Source organism: Cnephaeus nilssonii, assembly GCF_951640355.1.
Source record: "Cnephaeus nilssonii genome assembly, chromosome: 3".
NCBI classification, from domain to species: domain Eukaryota; kingdom Metazoa; phylum Chordata; class Mammalia; order Chiroptera; family Vespertilionidae; genus Cnephaeus; species Cnephaeus nilssonii.
In genome coordinates, this window is record NC_137074.1 from 56,567,260 (window position 1) to 56,580,410 (window position 13,151).

At 41.0% G+C, this 13,151-nt stretch overlaps 1 protein-coding gene across 1 annotated transcript in view; it reads right to left on the bottom strand.

Moving 5' to 3' along the window:
• SLC49A4 (solute carrier family 49 member 4) overlaps positions 1 to 13,151 on the bottom strand; it is an 89,917-nt gene that overhangs the window by 15,447 nt on the left and 61,319 nt on the right. Inside the window, exon 8 of the mRNA XM_079762161.1 lies at positions 8,720 to 8,902. Coding sequence (XP_079618287.1) covers positions 8,720 to 8,902 — 183 coding nt within the window. The remainder of the gene's footprint in view (positions 1 to 8,719; positions 8,903 to 13,151) is intronic.

Below are 13,151 nucleotides of genomic sequence, written 5' to 3' on the forward strand. Positions count from 1 at the left end.
TGCCTCAGTTATAAGGCATGCGGACTTTTGCTGCCCTTTGGGACAATACCAATTAATTGTATGTGAGAGAATCTCAACACAGTTTTCATAGTTCTGAGGACTGCAGCCTCAGAGAGATGTGGGGTATGTGCATGTGCCTTCAACAGACACACTCAAAAACAAACACATAAAAGTATTTCTTTAAAATAGAAGCCTAGATATTTAAATTACTAACACCAACTAGCTAGTTATCTAGAAGGAAACAAAACAAACATTGGGGGAGTGTCCGGGTCTCGGGCGTGACACAGATATTCTGCTGGCCAAGCAAATGGTCAGGAGTGCCCTGGGCTCTCCAGTCAGAGAGTGTAGGGATAGTCCCTGCCCTAAACTGATCAATAAATACGTGTTTCAGTCCAGAGACCGCACACAAGAGGTTTGTTGGGGGGAAACATTATCTGGCATCGACTGTTTGGGAGGACAAAACTCTATTTCCAGCAGACAGGAAAAACCACGCTCTACTGGGCTGCAAGGATCACTACCAAACCTGTGCCCATGAGCTGGAAAATGGGTTCTATCACCCGGAGAGGCAACACAGCCATCTTTGATACTTTACCTGGCAAAGGAGAGGTTCGGAGCCTCTTAATTGCAACTGTGACATAACTGAAGTAGATGAAAGCGGATAGGTAGTCATTATCCCGTGATTCTGTTCAGAAAACTCCCTGGAAGCAAACGCCTTAGTCCAGCAGGTGGTGACGGCATTTTCTCCAAAGGAAACACGTTCCCAGGACAGTCAGGAGTGGTCTGACGTCATTAACGTCACTCTCCTTCAAGCACACATCAGGTTTAGCAAAGCTAAAACCTACTTTACCTGCATTGCTGATGGGTAGAAATAATCTAGTTTGTTGTTAATTATAATCAGAAATGAATATATCATTTGTATGACTTTTTTTTTCCAATTTTTTTATTAAGGTATTATATGTGTACATATCTTACCATTGCCCTCCCCACACCCCACTCCCATATATGCCCCCACCCCCCAGAGTTTTGCGTCCATTGGTTATGCTTATATGCATGCATACAAGTCCTTTGATTGATCTCTTATCTCCCCCACCTCTCCCTAACCCTCCCCTTGTAATTTGACAGTCTGTTTGATGCTTTACTGTCTCTGTATCTATCTTTTTGTTCAAGTTTATAATGTTCTTTATTATCCATAAATGAGTGAGATCATGTGGTATTTTTCTTTCATTGACTGACTTATTTCACTTAACATAATGTTCTCCAATTCCTCCCAGGTTGCTGCAAATGATGAGAATTCCTTCTTTTTTATGGCAGCATAGTATTCCATTGTGTAGATGTACCACAGTTTTCTGATCCAGTCATCTGCTGACGGGCACCTAGGCTGTTTCCAAATCTTAGCTATGGTGAATTGTGCTGCTATGAACATAGGGGTGCATATATCCTTTCTATTTGGTGTTTCTAGTTTCTTCGGATATATTCCCAGGAGTGGGATTACTGGGTCAAATGGGAGTTCCATTTTCAGTTTTTTGAGGAAACTCCATACTGTTCTCCACAGTGGCTGCACCAGTCTGCAATCCCACCAGCAGTGCACGAGGGTTCCTTTTTCTCCGCATCCTCGCCAACACTTGTCGTTTGTTGATTTGTTGATGATAGCCATTCTGACAGGTGTGAGATGGTACCGCATTGTTGTTTTGATTTGCATCTCTTGGATAATTAGTGACGTTGAGCATGTTTTCATGTGTCTCTTGGCCTTCCTTCTGTCTTCTTTTGAAAAGATTCTATTTAGGTCTGTTGCCCATTTTTTTATTGGATCATGTATCTTCCTTTTATTAAGTTGTATAAGCTGCCTGTAGATGTTGGAGATTAAACCTTTATCAGTGATGCCATTTGCAAATATGTTCTCCCATGCAGTGGGCCTTCTTGTTGTTTTGTTGATGGTTTCCTTTGCTGTGAAAAAGCTTTTTATTTTGATGTAGTCCCATTTGTTAATTTTCTCTTTAGCTTCCATTGCCCTAGGGGCAGTGTCAGTGAAGAATTTCTTTTGGCATATGTCTGACATTTTGCTGCCTGTGGATTGCTCTAGTATTTTTATGGTTTCCCGTCTTATGTTTAAGTCCTGTATCCATTTTGAGTTTATTTTTGTGTATGGCGTAAGTTGGTGATCAAGCTTCATTTTTTTGCATGTATCTGTCCAATTTTCCCAACACCATTTATTGAAGAGACTATCTTTATTCCATTGTATGTTCATGCCTCCTTTGTCAAATATTAATTGAGCATAGTGGTTTGGGTCAATATCTGGATTCTCTATTCTGTTCCATTGATCTATGTGTCTGTTCTTGTGCCAGTACCAGGCTGTTTTGAGAACAGTGGCTTTGTAATACAGCTTGAAATCTGGTATTGAGATCCCTCCTACTTTATTCTTCTTTCTCAGGATTGCTGTGGCTATTTGGGGTCTTTTTTTATTCCAGATGAATTTTTGGAGAGTTCTTTCAAGGTCTGTGAAATATGCCGTTGGTATTTTAATGGGGAGTGCATTGAATCTATAGATTGCTTTGGGTAGTATGGACATTTTAATGATGTTGATTCTACCAATCCATGAACATGGTATGTTCTTCCATCTGTTTACGTCTTCCTCTATCTCTTTTTTCAGTGTCCTGTAGTTTTCCGTGTATAGGTCTTTTACCTCCTTAGTTAAGTTTATTCCTAGGTATCTTAATTTTTTTGGTGCGATGGTAAATGGGATTGCCTTTTTAGCCTCTCTGTCTGTAAGTTCACTATTGGTGTATAGAAAGGCCATAGATTTCTTGGCGTTAATTTTGTATCCTGCTACATTGCCGAATTCATTTATTAAGTCTATTAGTTTTTTGACGGAGTCTTTCGGATTTTTTATGTACAATATCATGTCGTCTGCAAATAAAGACAGCTTTACTTGTTCTTTTCCAATTTGGATGCCTTTTATTTCTTCTTCTTGTCTAATTGCAATGGCTAATACTTCCAGTACTATGTCAAACAGGAGTGGTGAGAGTGGGCATCCCTGTCTTGTTCCTGTTCTTAGGGGAAATGTTTTTAGTTTTTGTCCATTGAGTATGATGTTTGCTGTGGGTTTATCATATATAGCTTTTATTATGTTGAGGTATGAGCCATCTATTCCCACCTTGTTGAGAGTTTTTATCAAGAAAGGGTGTTGGATTTTGTCAAATGCTTTTTCTGCATCAATGGATATGACTATGTGATTTTTATCTTTCAATTTGTTTATGTGATGTATCACGTTTATTGATTTGCGGATATTGTACCATCCTTGCATTCCTGGGATAAATCCTACTTGGTCATGGTGTATGATCTTTCTGATGTACTGCTGGAGCCGATTTGCTAGAATTTTGTTGAGGATTTTGGCATCTATGTTCATGAGGGATATTGGTCTGTAATTCTCTTTCATTGTGTTGTCTTTATCTGGTTTTGGTATTAGGGTGATGCTGGCTTCATAGAAGGAGCTTGGAAGTGTTCCTTCCACTTGAAGTTTTTGGAATAGTCTGAGGAGGATAGGTTTTAGTTCTTCCTTGAATGTTTGGTAAAACTCTCCTGTGAAGCCATCAGGCCCCGGGCTTTTGTTTGCCGGAAGCTTTTTGATGACTGCTTCAATTTCGTCCATAGATATTGGCCTATTGAGCTGTTTAGATTCTTCTTGATTGATTTTTGGAAGGTTATATTTTTCTAGGAATATGTCCATTTCCTCCAGGTTGTCCAGTTTGTTGGAATAGAGTTGTTCGTAGTATTTTGTAACAATCCTTTGTATCTCAGCGGGGTCTGTTGTTATTTCACCTCTTTCATTTCTGATTTTGTTTATTTGGGTCCTCTCTCTTTGCTTCTTGGTGAGCCTGGCTAGAGGTCCATCAATCTTGTTTATCCTTTCAAAGAACCAGCTCTTGGTTTTGTTGATCTTATGTATTGTTTCTTTGGTCTCTATGTCATTTATCTCCGCTCTGATCTTTGTTATTTCCTTCCTTCTGATTACACTGGGCTTTTCTTGCTGCTCTTTTTCTAGCTCTTTGAGTTGTAGTGTTAAGTAATTTATTACCATTGTTTCTTGTTTTTTTGCAATAGGCCTGTAGAGCTATGAACTTCCCTCTCAAGACTGCTTTCGCTGTGTCCCATAGATTTTGGATTGTTGTGTTTTCATTGTCATTTGTTGCCATGATGTTTTTTATTTCTTCCTTGATCTCTCTGGTGACCCTGTCCTTGTTTAATAGCATGCTGTTTAGTCTCCATGTGTTTGATTTCTTTGGATTATATTTATTGTAGTTGATTTCCAGTTTTATGCCACTGTGATCTGAGAAGATGCTTGATATAATTTCTATCTTCTTGAATTTGAAGAGACTTTGCCTGTGACCCAGCATATGGTCTATCTTTGAAAATGACCCATGTGCACTTGAGAAGAATGTATATTCTGTGGCTTTGGGGTGAAATGTTCTGAAGATGTCAATTAATTCCATCTGGTCTAGTGAGTCATTTAGGATTGCTGTTTCTTTGCTGATTTTTTGTTTAGAGGATTTGTCCAGTGGTGATAGTGGGGTATTAAAGTCTCCTACTATGATTGTGTTGCTATTAATCTCTCCCTTGATATCCTCCAGGAGTTTTTTTATGTATTTGGGTGCTCCTATATTGGGAGCGTATATGTTTACCAGAATTATTTCTTCTTGTTGGATTTCTCCCTTTAGTATTATGAAGTGGCCTTTCTTATCTCTTGTTATGGCATTTACTTTGAGTTCTATTTTGTCAGATATAAGTATTGCTACCCCAGCTTTTTTTTCATTTCCATTTGCCTGAAAGATATTTTTCCATCCCTTCACTTTCAATCTGTGTGAGTCTCTTGTTCTGAGGTGGGTCTCTTGTAGACAGCATATATATGGGTCGTGTTTTTTTATCCATTCAGCTACTCGATGTCTTTTGATTGGAGCATTTAGTCCGTTTACATTTAAAGTTATTACTGAAAGGTATTTGTTTGTAGTCATATCTATTTTTGTGTCTGTATTCCTTCTTACCTGTTTATTTCTTCTTTTTACAGTATTCCCTTTAGCAATTCTTGCATTGCTGGTTTGGTGGTGCTAAACTCCCTGAGGCTTTTTTTGTCTGCAAAGCTCCTGATTTCCCCTTCAATTTTGATTGATAGTCTTGCTGGATATAGTATTCTTGGATTCAGTCCTTTGCTTTGCAACACTTTGTATACCTCCTTCCATTCACTTCTAGCTTGTTGTGTTTCTGTTGAGTAATCATTTGACAATCTGATGGGTGTTCCTTTGTAGGTAACTCTCTGTCTCTCTCTTGCCGCCTTTAGGATTCTCTCTTTATCATTTATATTTGCCATTGAAATTATGACATGTCTTGGCGTGGGTCTTTTGGGGTTGATCCTGCTTGGGACTCTCTGTACTTGCGTAACTTTTATCTTTCCCATATCCGGGAAGTTTTCTGTCATTATTTCTTCGAATAGATTTTCTAATCCCTGCTGCTCTTCTTGTCCTTCTGGCAGCCCTATTATACGCATGTTACTTCGTTTCAGGTTGTCCCGAAGCTCTCTTAGGCTTTCCTCCTGCTTTTTAATTTTTTTCTCCAATTGCTGTTCATATTGAGCTTGTTTCTGTACCTGATCTTCTAACTCACTAATTCGGTCCTCTGCTTCTTGTAGTCTACTGTTGAAACTTTCCATGGTGTTTTTGATTGTAGCTATATCACTTTTCATTTCTTCCTGATTCTTGCATAAGTTGTTGATTTTCTCATCCATCCGATGTATAAATTCCATGACCATTACTCTGAACTCCTTTTCGGTCATGTTGCAAGCTTCAGTTTCACTAATTTCCTTTCTTGGCGACTCCACATTTTCTTTCCTCTGTGAGTTATTTCGTTTCCCCATTCTGGCTATTACCAGAAAGCTCAAGCTTCCGTTTGCGTGGACCTGGGCCGTGTGCTGTGGGGACTTCGCTCCACCCTAGTTTCACTGAAGTGCTCTGACACTAGGACGTGTGGCTGCCTTTGGTTGGTGGGAACCAGACTTGCCCAGGATCAGTGTCCCCAGTGTTCCGTGTGGTCTCGTGTGCACGTTTAGAATCAGGGGCCCTGTCTGCACCACACTGTTGGTATGTGCCGAGAATGAGATCCTTAGCATGTGCCAGGAGTCAGAGTTTCCCTGTGTCTGCACCAAGACTCGAGTGTCAAAGTCTCTGTTGCCTTGTGCGGTTTCTCGTTGAGAATCAGGGTCCCTGTGTGTGCACGCACCAACAATTGGGGTCGCTGGCTCTTAGTGTGAATGCGCTGTGAGTCAGGGATCCCAGGCAGCTGTGTCCGGCGTGCCAAATTCCCTGAAGTGGAGCTGCGTCCTGTGTGTGCTCTCTCTACTGAGCCAAACCGGCTAGAGCACACATTCTTAAAAACCTGAAGGTGAGCCGGCTCAGTTCACTCTCCCAAAGTCCCGGAAGGGGGGCGGAGTCTGTCCTGCGCGCCAAATTCCCCAAAGGGAAGCCCCTCTGTGCACGCTCTTAAGAATCCCCGAAGGGGGAGCTGTGACCCGCGAGCCAAATTCCCCCAAATTCCCCGAAGGGGAGCCCTCTGTGCGCACTGACAGATTTCCCCGACAGGGAGCTGCTTCTGTCCCGCGCGCGAGCGCGCGCCAAGTTCCCTAAGAGGGAGCGCATCCCTGCGCAAAGCTCGGCAGCTTGGGCCAGGGGCGGGTCTATCAGTTGCTATGGCGCTGTCTGTGCGCGCGCCTGTGAGCAGCTTAGGCGAGAGGCGGGTCTATCAGTTACTATGGCGCTATCAGCGCCTGCGAGGAGGGGGATAGGCTCTTTGACTCACGGAAATCTGCCGGGAAGTCTGGATTCTTGTTGTCTGTTGGTCTGAAGCTGTGATAGCAGTTCTCTGTCCCCAGTGGCTGCAGGGTCCTGGTTTGTGTCAGAAGCCAGGATCCGAGTCTCAGGCAGCTCTGTTTCTCAAGATGGCGTGGTCTCCGGGTCCGCACCAGCCGCAGAGAAGTGTCCAGTTTGTGCGCGGGGCTCCGCCGTCTAGGGCTGCCCTGTTCGGGAGCCCCTTGGAAGACCTGCAGAATCTAACTGACCCTAGCTCACACACACACACACCACACACGTCTACACTCTCCTCTATGGGTTCCTCACTCACACTCTCTCTCTCCCTACCTTCCTGCCGGTCGCCATCTTTTTCCTCTCGTTCCATTTGTATGACTTTTGCTGTTAGGTGAAAGTATGATGCCGAAAGCTGCCCAAAACTTAGGGCAAATTCTGTTTCATCAGCTTTGAAAGTTTCAAAAATGTCTTTTCCAGGTAAGCAGGTTATCGTGGCTACGATTTCAACTATAAGCTTGTCAGAAAGCTTCCTATAAACAATTAGGCTTCTTGGAGCAACACATTTTAGAGCACTTCTTACATTTGAATCTTAAAGATTCTTCCATGTACAAGTTATTCACATTTACTGGGATTTGATGAGTAGTTAAGAGAATAGCAACCGGAGTGTGGGAGGGTAGTAATATTAGATTGATTAAGATGAGAAATAAAATGAGATATAAATCTAGTAGAAATTAATAAAAGCTTTCTATTCAAAGAGTCACAAGCCTAAGTTCTTATTTTAACAGGCAAAAACAATTCTAGATAATTATGCCCAAATTTTCTGAAATAGTAAAACAGAATCTGGATTGCAGCAGAGAGAACATCAGAGAAAACCAAACAACTGTACAGAAACATATAAACCATGAACCCGAACACCAGCGGGCCTGCCTTCAACAGGCCCAGCGACCTCTCCAGCGGTCCCCGCAGCGCCTCCTCCCGCCCCTCAGAGGTTGTGTGAAAGCTTCATTCTCTCCTGAAGCCCGTTCTCCACCTTCTTCCCACCAACTCTTAATAGATGAACTGGCTTCTAAGCAGGACGGTGATGCCAATAAGAATGAACTCCTTCAATATTCCGCCCAGCAAAGGCATCTGCCTCTATGCCCACCGACACAGCCTCCCCTCCTATCTCCTTCTGTGCAAGGCAGACTCCTCCACGTGGGTTCAGGACCACATCCCTTCCTCCTTTGTACGGATTTCCCTCTTCTTCAAATGTGTACCCCTGGGCCCCAACTTCAACCTTCTTTTCACTCTATACTTGCATGACTATGAGTAGCTACTTAAACTTGAATTAATTAAAATGAAATAAAAAATCCAGCCCCTTAGCTGCACTAGCTTCATGTGGCCAGCGGCTGCTGTACCGAACAGTGCAGATAAAAACATTTTCATTATCATAAAATGTTTGGAGAGTGCTGTTCTATACACTCTATACACTCCTTGGATGACCTCTCATTCATTCCAAGGCTTTAAACTATGTACCCCAGACATTAATGTATACCTCTGTTAAGATAGGAGATTCTAAATATTTTTTTAAAAAAGTAATATACCAGTGGTTCTCAATGGGAGCCTGCATATTAGAATTTATAAAAATTATAAATGCTGGGCCCTGGTCCAGGTTAATTAAATCAGAAATTTGAGGAGGGGGTAAGGGTACATTAGATCAGGTTAGGATGCATTGAAAAAACAACAACACTGAAGGTATTTTCTTTTATTAGCATGTAAAAGCTCAACTAAAGTAACTGGTCTTAATGAAAATTCTCCATATAAATTCCCTACATAGCGGTGCCACAAACCCCTCTCATAACACATTTAGGTAAACAAGAAGCCACATTTCTTACCTTTGTGATAAAATGTGAGAAAAAGTAAAAGCACTCCCATGAACATATTACTTAAAAAAGTGACGACTCCACAAGTAATTCCTTCTGGAACTGGGTAGACAGTTTCCACAAAGAGCTCAAAAAATATAGGGATACTGCTATTCAGGAACACTCCCAGGAGAATGCAGGAGGCATACAACGTCACTGAAAGGAAAACACAAACAGGTCAGGCTCCCGTGGCAGCAGGCAGTCACAGCAGGCAGGTCTTCTGGGTCTTCTCTCTTATGAGTATTGACTCTGCAGTTCCATCTCTTTCCAACGCAGCTGATAATGTTTGACAGGGCATCATACATCCGTCAGCTCTTTGCTCCATGGGCAGATAGGGAGAAGTTTTGTTGCTAGATGCTTACCAGTTTAACTGTTTTATCTTTTTTGGTGGCTTATTCCAAAGCACAGAAACAATTTTACCATTATAATATAAGTAAAAGGATTCTTCCTCCTTAGTCCTACACTCCTGGCAAATAGATAGATAAAATATAGCAACTAAATTTGAAATCTAGACTCATTCTATCATTTTAAAGAGAACTTAAAATTTAAGAATAAATATAAGAAACATTATTACTGACAGTTACATCTTTAAAGAGACTGGTTAATAACAACCCTCCCAGTACAAAATAAAAATTATTCAGTATGTAATTCCAGAAGAAACACTTAAACTAGAATTAGTCCTCAATTTTGGAATGAGTTTTGTATCAACTAGTGTTTTAAAATTTGTAACTTTTTGGAACACAAAACAATTCTATCCAGAAATGTATAATTAATAGTAATTAGAGCCCTGGCCAATGAGTGTCGGCCCGTGCACTGAAGGGTTGTGGGTTCGATTCGCGGTCAAGGGCACATACCTAGGTTGTAGGTTTGATCCCCAACCCTGGTTGGGGCACATACAGGAAGCAACTAATCAACGTGTCCAACTAATCGACGTGTCTCTTTCACATTGATGCTTCTCTCTCTCTCTCTCTCTCTCTCTCTCTCTCTCTCTCTCTCTCTTTCTCTCTCCTCCTTTCCCTCCCTCCCTCCCTGCCTTCCTTCTACTCTCTCTAAAAATCAAGTGAGGATTAACAACAAAAAATAGCAGTTAGGCCCTAGCCGGCTTGGCTCAGTGGACAGAGCATCAGCCTGTGGACTGAAGGGTCCCAGGTTCGATTCCGGCCAAGGGCACATGCCTGGGTTGTGGGCTTGATCCCCAGTAGGGGGTGTGCAGGAAGTGATTCTCTCTCATCATTGATGTAAAAAAAAAAAAAATAGCAGTTAGAACCCTAGATTAGCCAATAAAAAGCCTATTAACCCTGTTCTGTAAGTGAAATTTTTGAATAAGGGCATTATTCTTTTTCTTAGAATAAAGTTTAGAGACATCCACCCCACTCCAAATAATTATATCATTTGCTACTGCTTACATACAAACGTTCACAAATTTTAATTTGAAGATAAAAATGGAACCAGTGAGGAAAAAATTATATCCTATTTAGAAATCTAAAACATGTCTCCTATAGACTAATAAGTATATCATACCCACTAGTGATACTGAATAGAACTTATTCTAAGGTTAAGGTTACCAGGAAAATACCTATAATAATAAAAGGGTAATATACTAATTAGACCAGATGTCCTTCCTTCCGGACAAAGCCACAGCGGGCGGGCGAGGGGCGAGGCAGAGGCGGCAGAGGCCCCTGGGCGCAGCAGCGGTGGGCGGGGGCCGGCGCCAAGGCCCTAGCATGAATTTCGTGCATCAGGCCTCTAGTTTTTAATAAAAATATTTGTTAAGGAAAAAATTTCTGTACAGAAAGTGAAGGAGTTATCCTAAATCTGTTAATGTATTATTCATAGGACATAGCAAATTACCACAATTTATCATACTGATTACTATAATTAACAGTCTAAGACATTGTTGAAGGGGTAAAAAAATAATATCCACTGTTTTCTAATAGAGTTTCTCCAATTAACCTCAACTCCCACTTCCTCTTCCAATTATACTGCCCTTTCAGGGTTATAAAATATTTAGTGCCTTCTAATAACATAAATAGCTGGTGATTACTTTGACTTTCTTTGCATAGACGACACATGAAAATAGAGAACAAAGGCATGACAGTGACTACAGGACATACTGCTGGCTAAAGCAGTGACCAAATTACCCACAGAATTAAATGGGAAGCATCTAATGGTTACAATAAATACCATTTAAATCCTGAAGTAATTGTCAAGAGATTCCTGGAAACAACAAAACCTAACACTGCATGCTCACTGTATATTTACTAGACATAGATCATGTAATTCAATCACCAATTCTACCCACACATGACTCACTAGTGACCCATTAGGAAATCCAGGGATGGAATATCACTGGTAGCTTTATAGAATATTCTATCTATAAAACATTTTATAATAATTTATTGGGCAGTTAATGGTAATCAGAGCAGATTTGGCTATTGACCCAAACACAGACAGGCCTAGGAGTTTAAAACAAGACAACACTTAAGTAAGTGACAGGAAAAAGTAAACCCTTAAGAACTAGAAAGTGCTACTGCTAAGAATTCATAAACCAGTGACAGACTTAGTATTTTTTAGGAAATATGTTTGGAAATAATCCTTTTGACATTTATATTTCTGAAGGAAATATACCCTCACATGTAATGTATATTCAGGCAAATTAAAAAGTAGTACCTACAAAATAATCATCATAATCTCTATATAATAGAACAATTGCATGTTGTTAAAAAAAGAAAGATAATGTAATGATGCGCACATACTGAAAAGGGACCATCTATTGGTATGGAGTCTTGAAAAAAGACATCTGAGTTTGCTGATTTTTATCAATCATGATACAAAAAAGGGAGGGAGGGAGGAAGAGAGAGAGCGAGAGAGAGAGACATGGACTTGGGATGTCTCATAGGAGAGCCTGGTGATGCAGGGGAGGAGCCCTTTCTGAAAATCCCTCATGGCCACCCAGCTCCCGTGGCTTCAGTTTACGCTCATTATAAATCTCCCAGTTTTGGTTTCTTAGGTATCTAAATTGTGGGAAGGGAAGAGGAAATCTTGGTCATTGGAAAAATAAAATTTTTATTGTGATTAAACTTTGTTGATGGAGCTGTAAATAATTCATCTTCTGGTAGGTAATTGAAAATGTCTATCAAAATAAATAATGCACACTGTTTGACCCAGCAATTCCAGATCTAGGAATTTATCCTGCAAGTCCAAGTATATAAAGCAGACTCACTGAAATATTGTTTGTAGCATGAAAATATTAAAACCAAGCCAAATGTCTACCAATAGGAGGCTGGTTGTTAAAAAATTTATCAAACATCCAAACAAAGGTACATTATACAACCATTAAAAATGAATTAACTTTATATGTACTGATATTAAGGACATCTAAGATATGTAAGTAAAAAAGGTACAAGTGTTATATTTTTAAAAAGGATATACACATATTTGCAAATGTATAGAATTCTCTTGGAAAATACCCAAGAAACTGACCTTCAGCGTTGCCTCTAGAGAGGGAAATTGGGGGCACAGGAAGATAGACATTTTTCATTGCATACCCTTTATCTACTATTTGAATTTGAGGGTTTTTTTTTTAAACTATGTGTATATCTTGCCTATTTGACAAAGTAAAAAGGAAAATTTCATTGGTAACAAAATAGTGACTTGGTAGCTCATCCAACTACCCTTCATGCAAAATTGTTAGCTCACTGACTCATCAATGATGTCTGTACTTGGGAGCCACATAGCCCAGTCTTGGTGCAGGAGCCTTGACATAAACATTCCCATTTCATTTACTAGAATTCCTGTTATACACAGGAAAAATATGCTGTGATGTATAATGTATTACTTCAGAGGCCAATAATAAAAAAGTGAGTATTTCCATTCAATTCTCTTACTCTCGATGTTTGCTTCTTATCTATATATATAAAAGGCTAATATGATAAGTGTCTGACCATCCAACCGGTAGCTATGATGCGCACTGACCACCAGAGGGCAGACACTCAATGCAGGAGATGCCGAGCTGCAGTGACTTGGAAGTGGCGGTTCTCGGGTGACACACCCTGAAACCAGAGAGGAGGGAGCCCGATTGCTCGTGAGGCTGCGTGATTCCACCTTTGGCCGTGGGTTATGTTGTTGCTGGGGCACTGTCGGCCCTGAATCTGGTTTACTGCACACTTGCGTTTGCATTCCACACCCTGCATGACAGCAACTTTGCAGAGTGCCCTCTTGCACTCTGGGACCCATTGGGGGATGTCGGAGAGCAGGTTTTGACCTGATCCTCACAGGCCTGGCCAAGGGACCCTACCTGCCAGAGGGATCCCACTCACTCTACAGACACCCTTCAAGCCACAGCAGCACCCCAGGTGCAGCCAGCTGGGTAGGGACCATGGGAGGTTGGCTCCAGACCATTTCC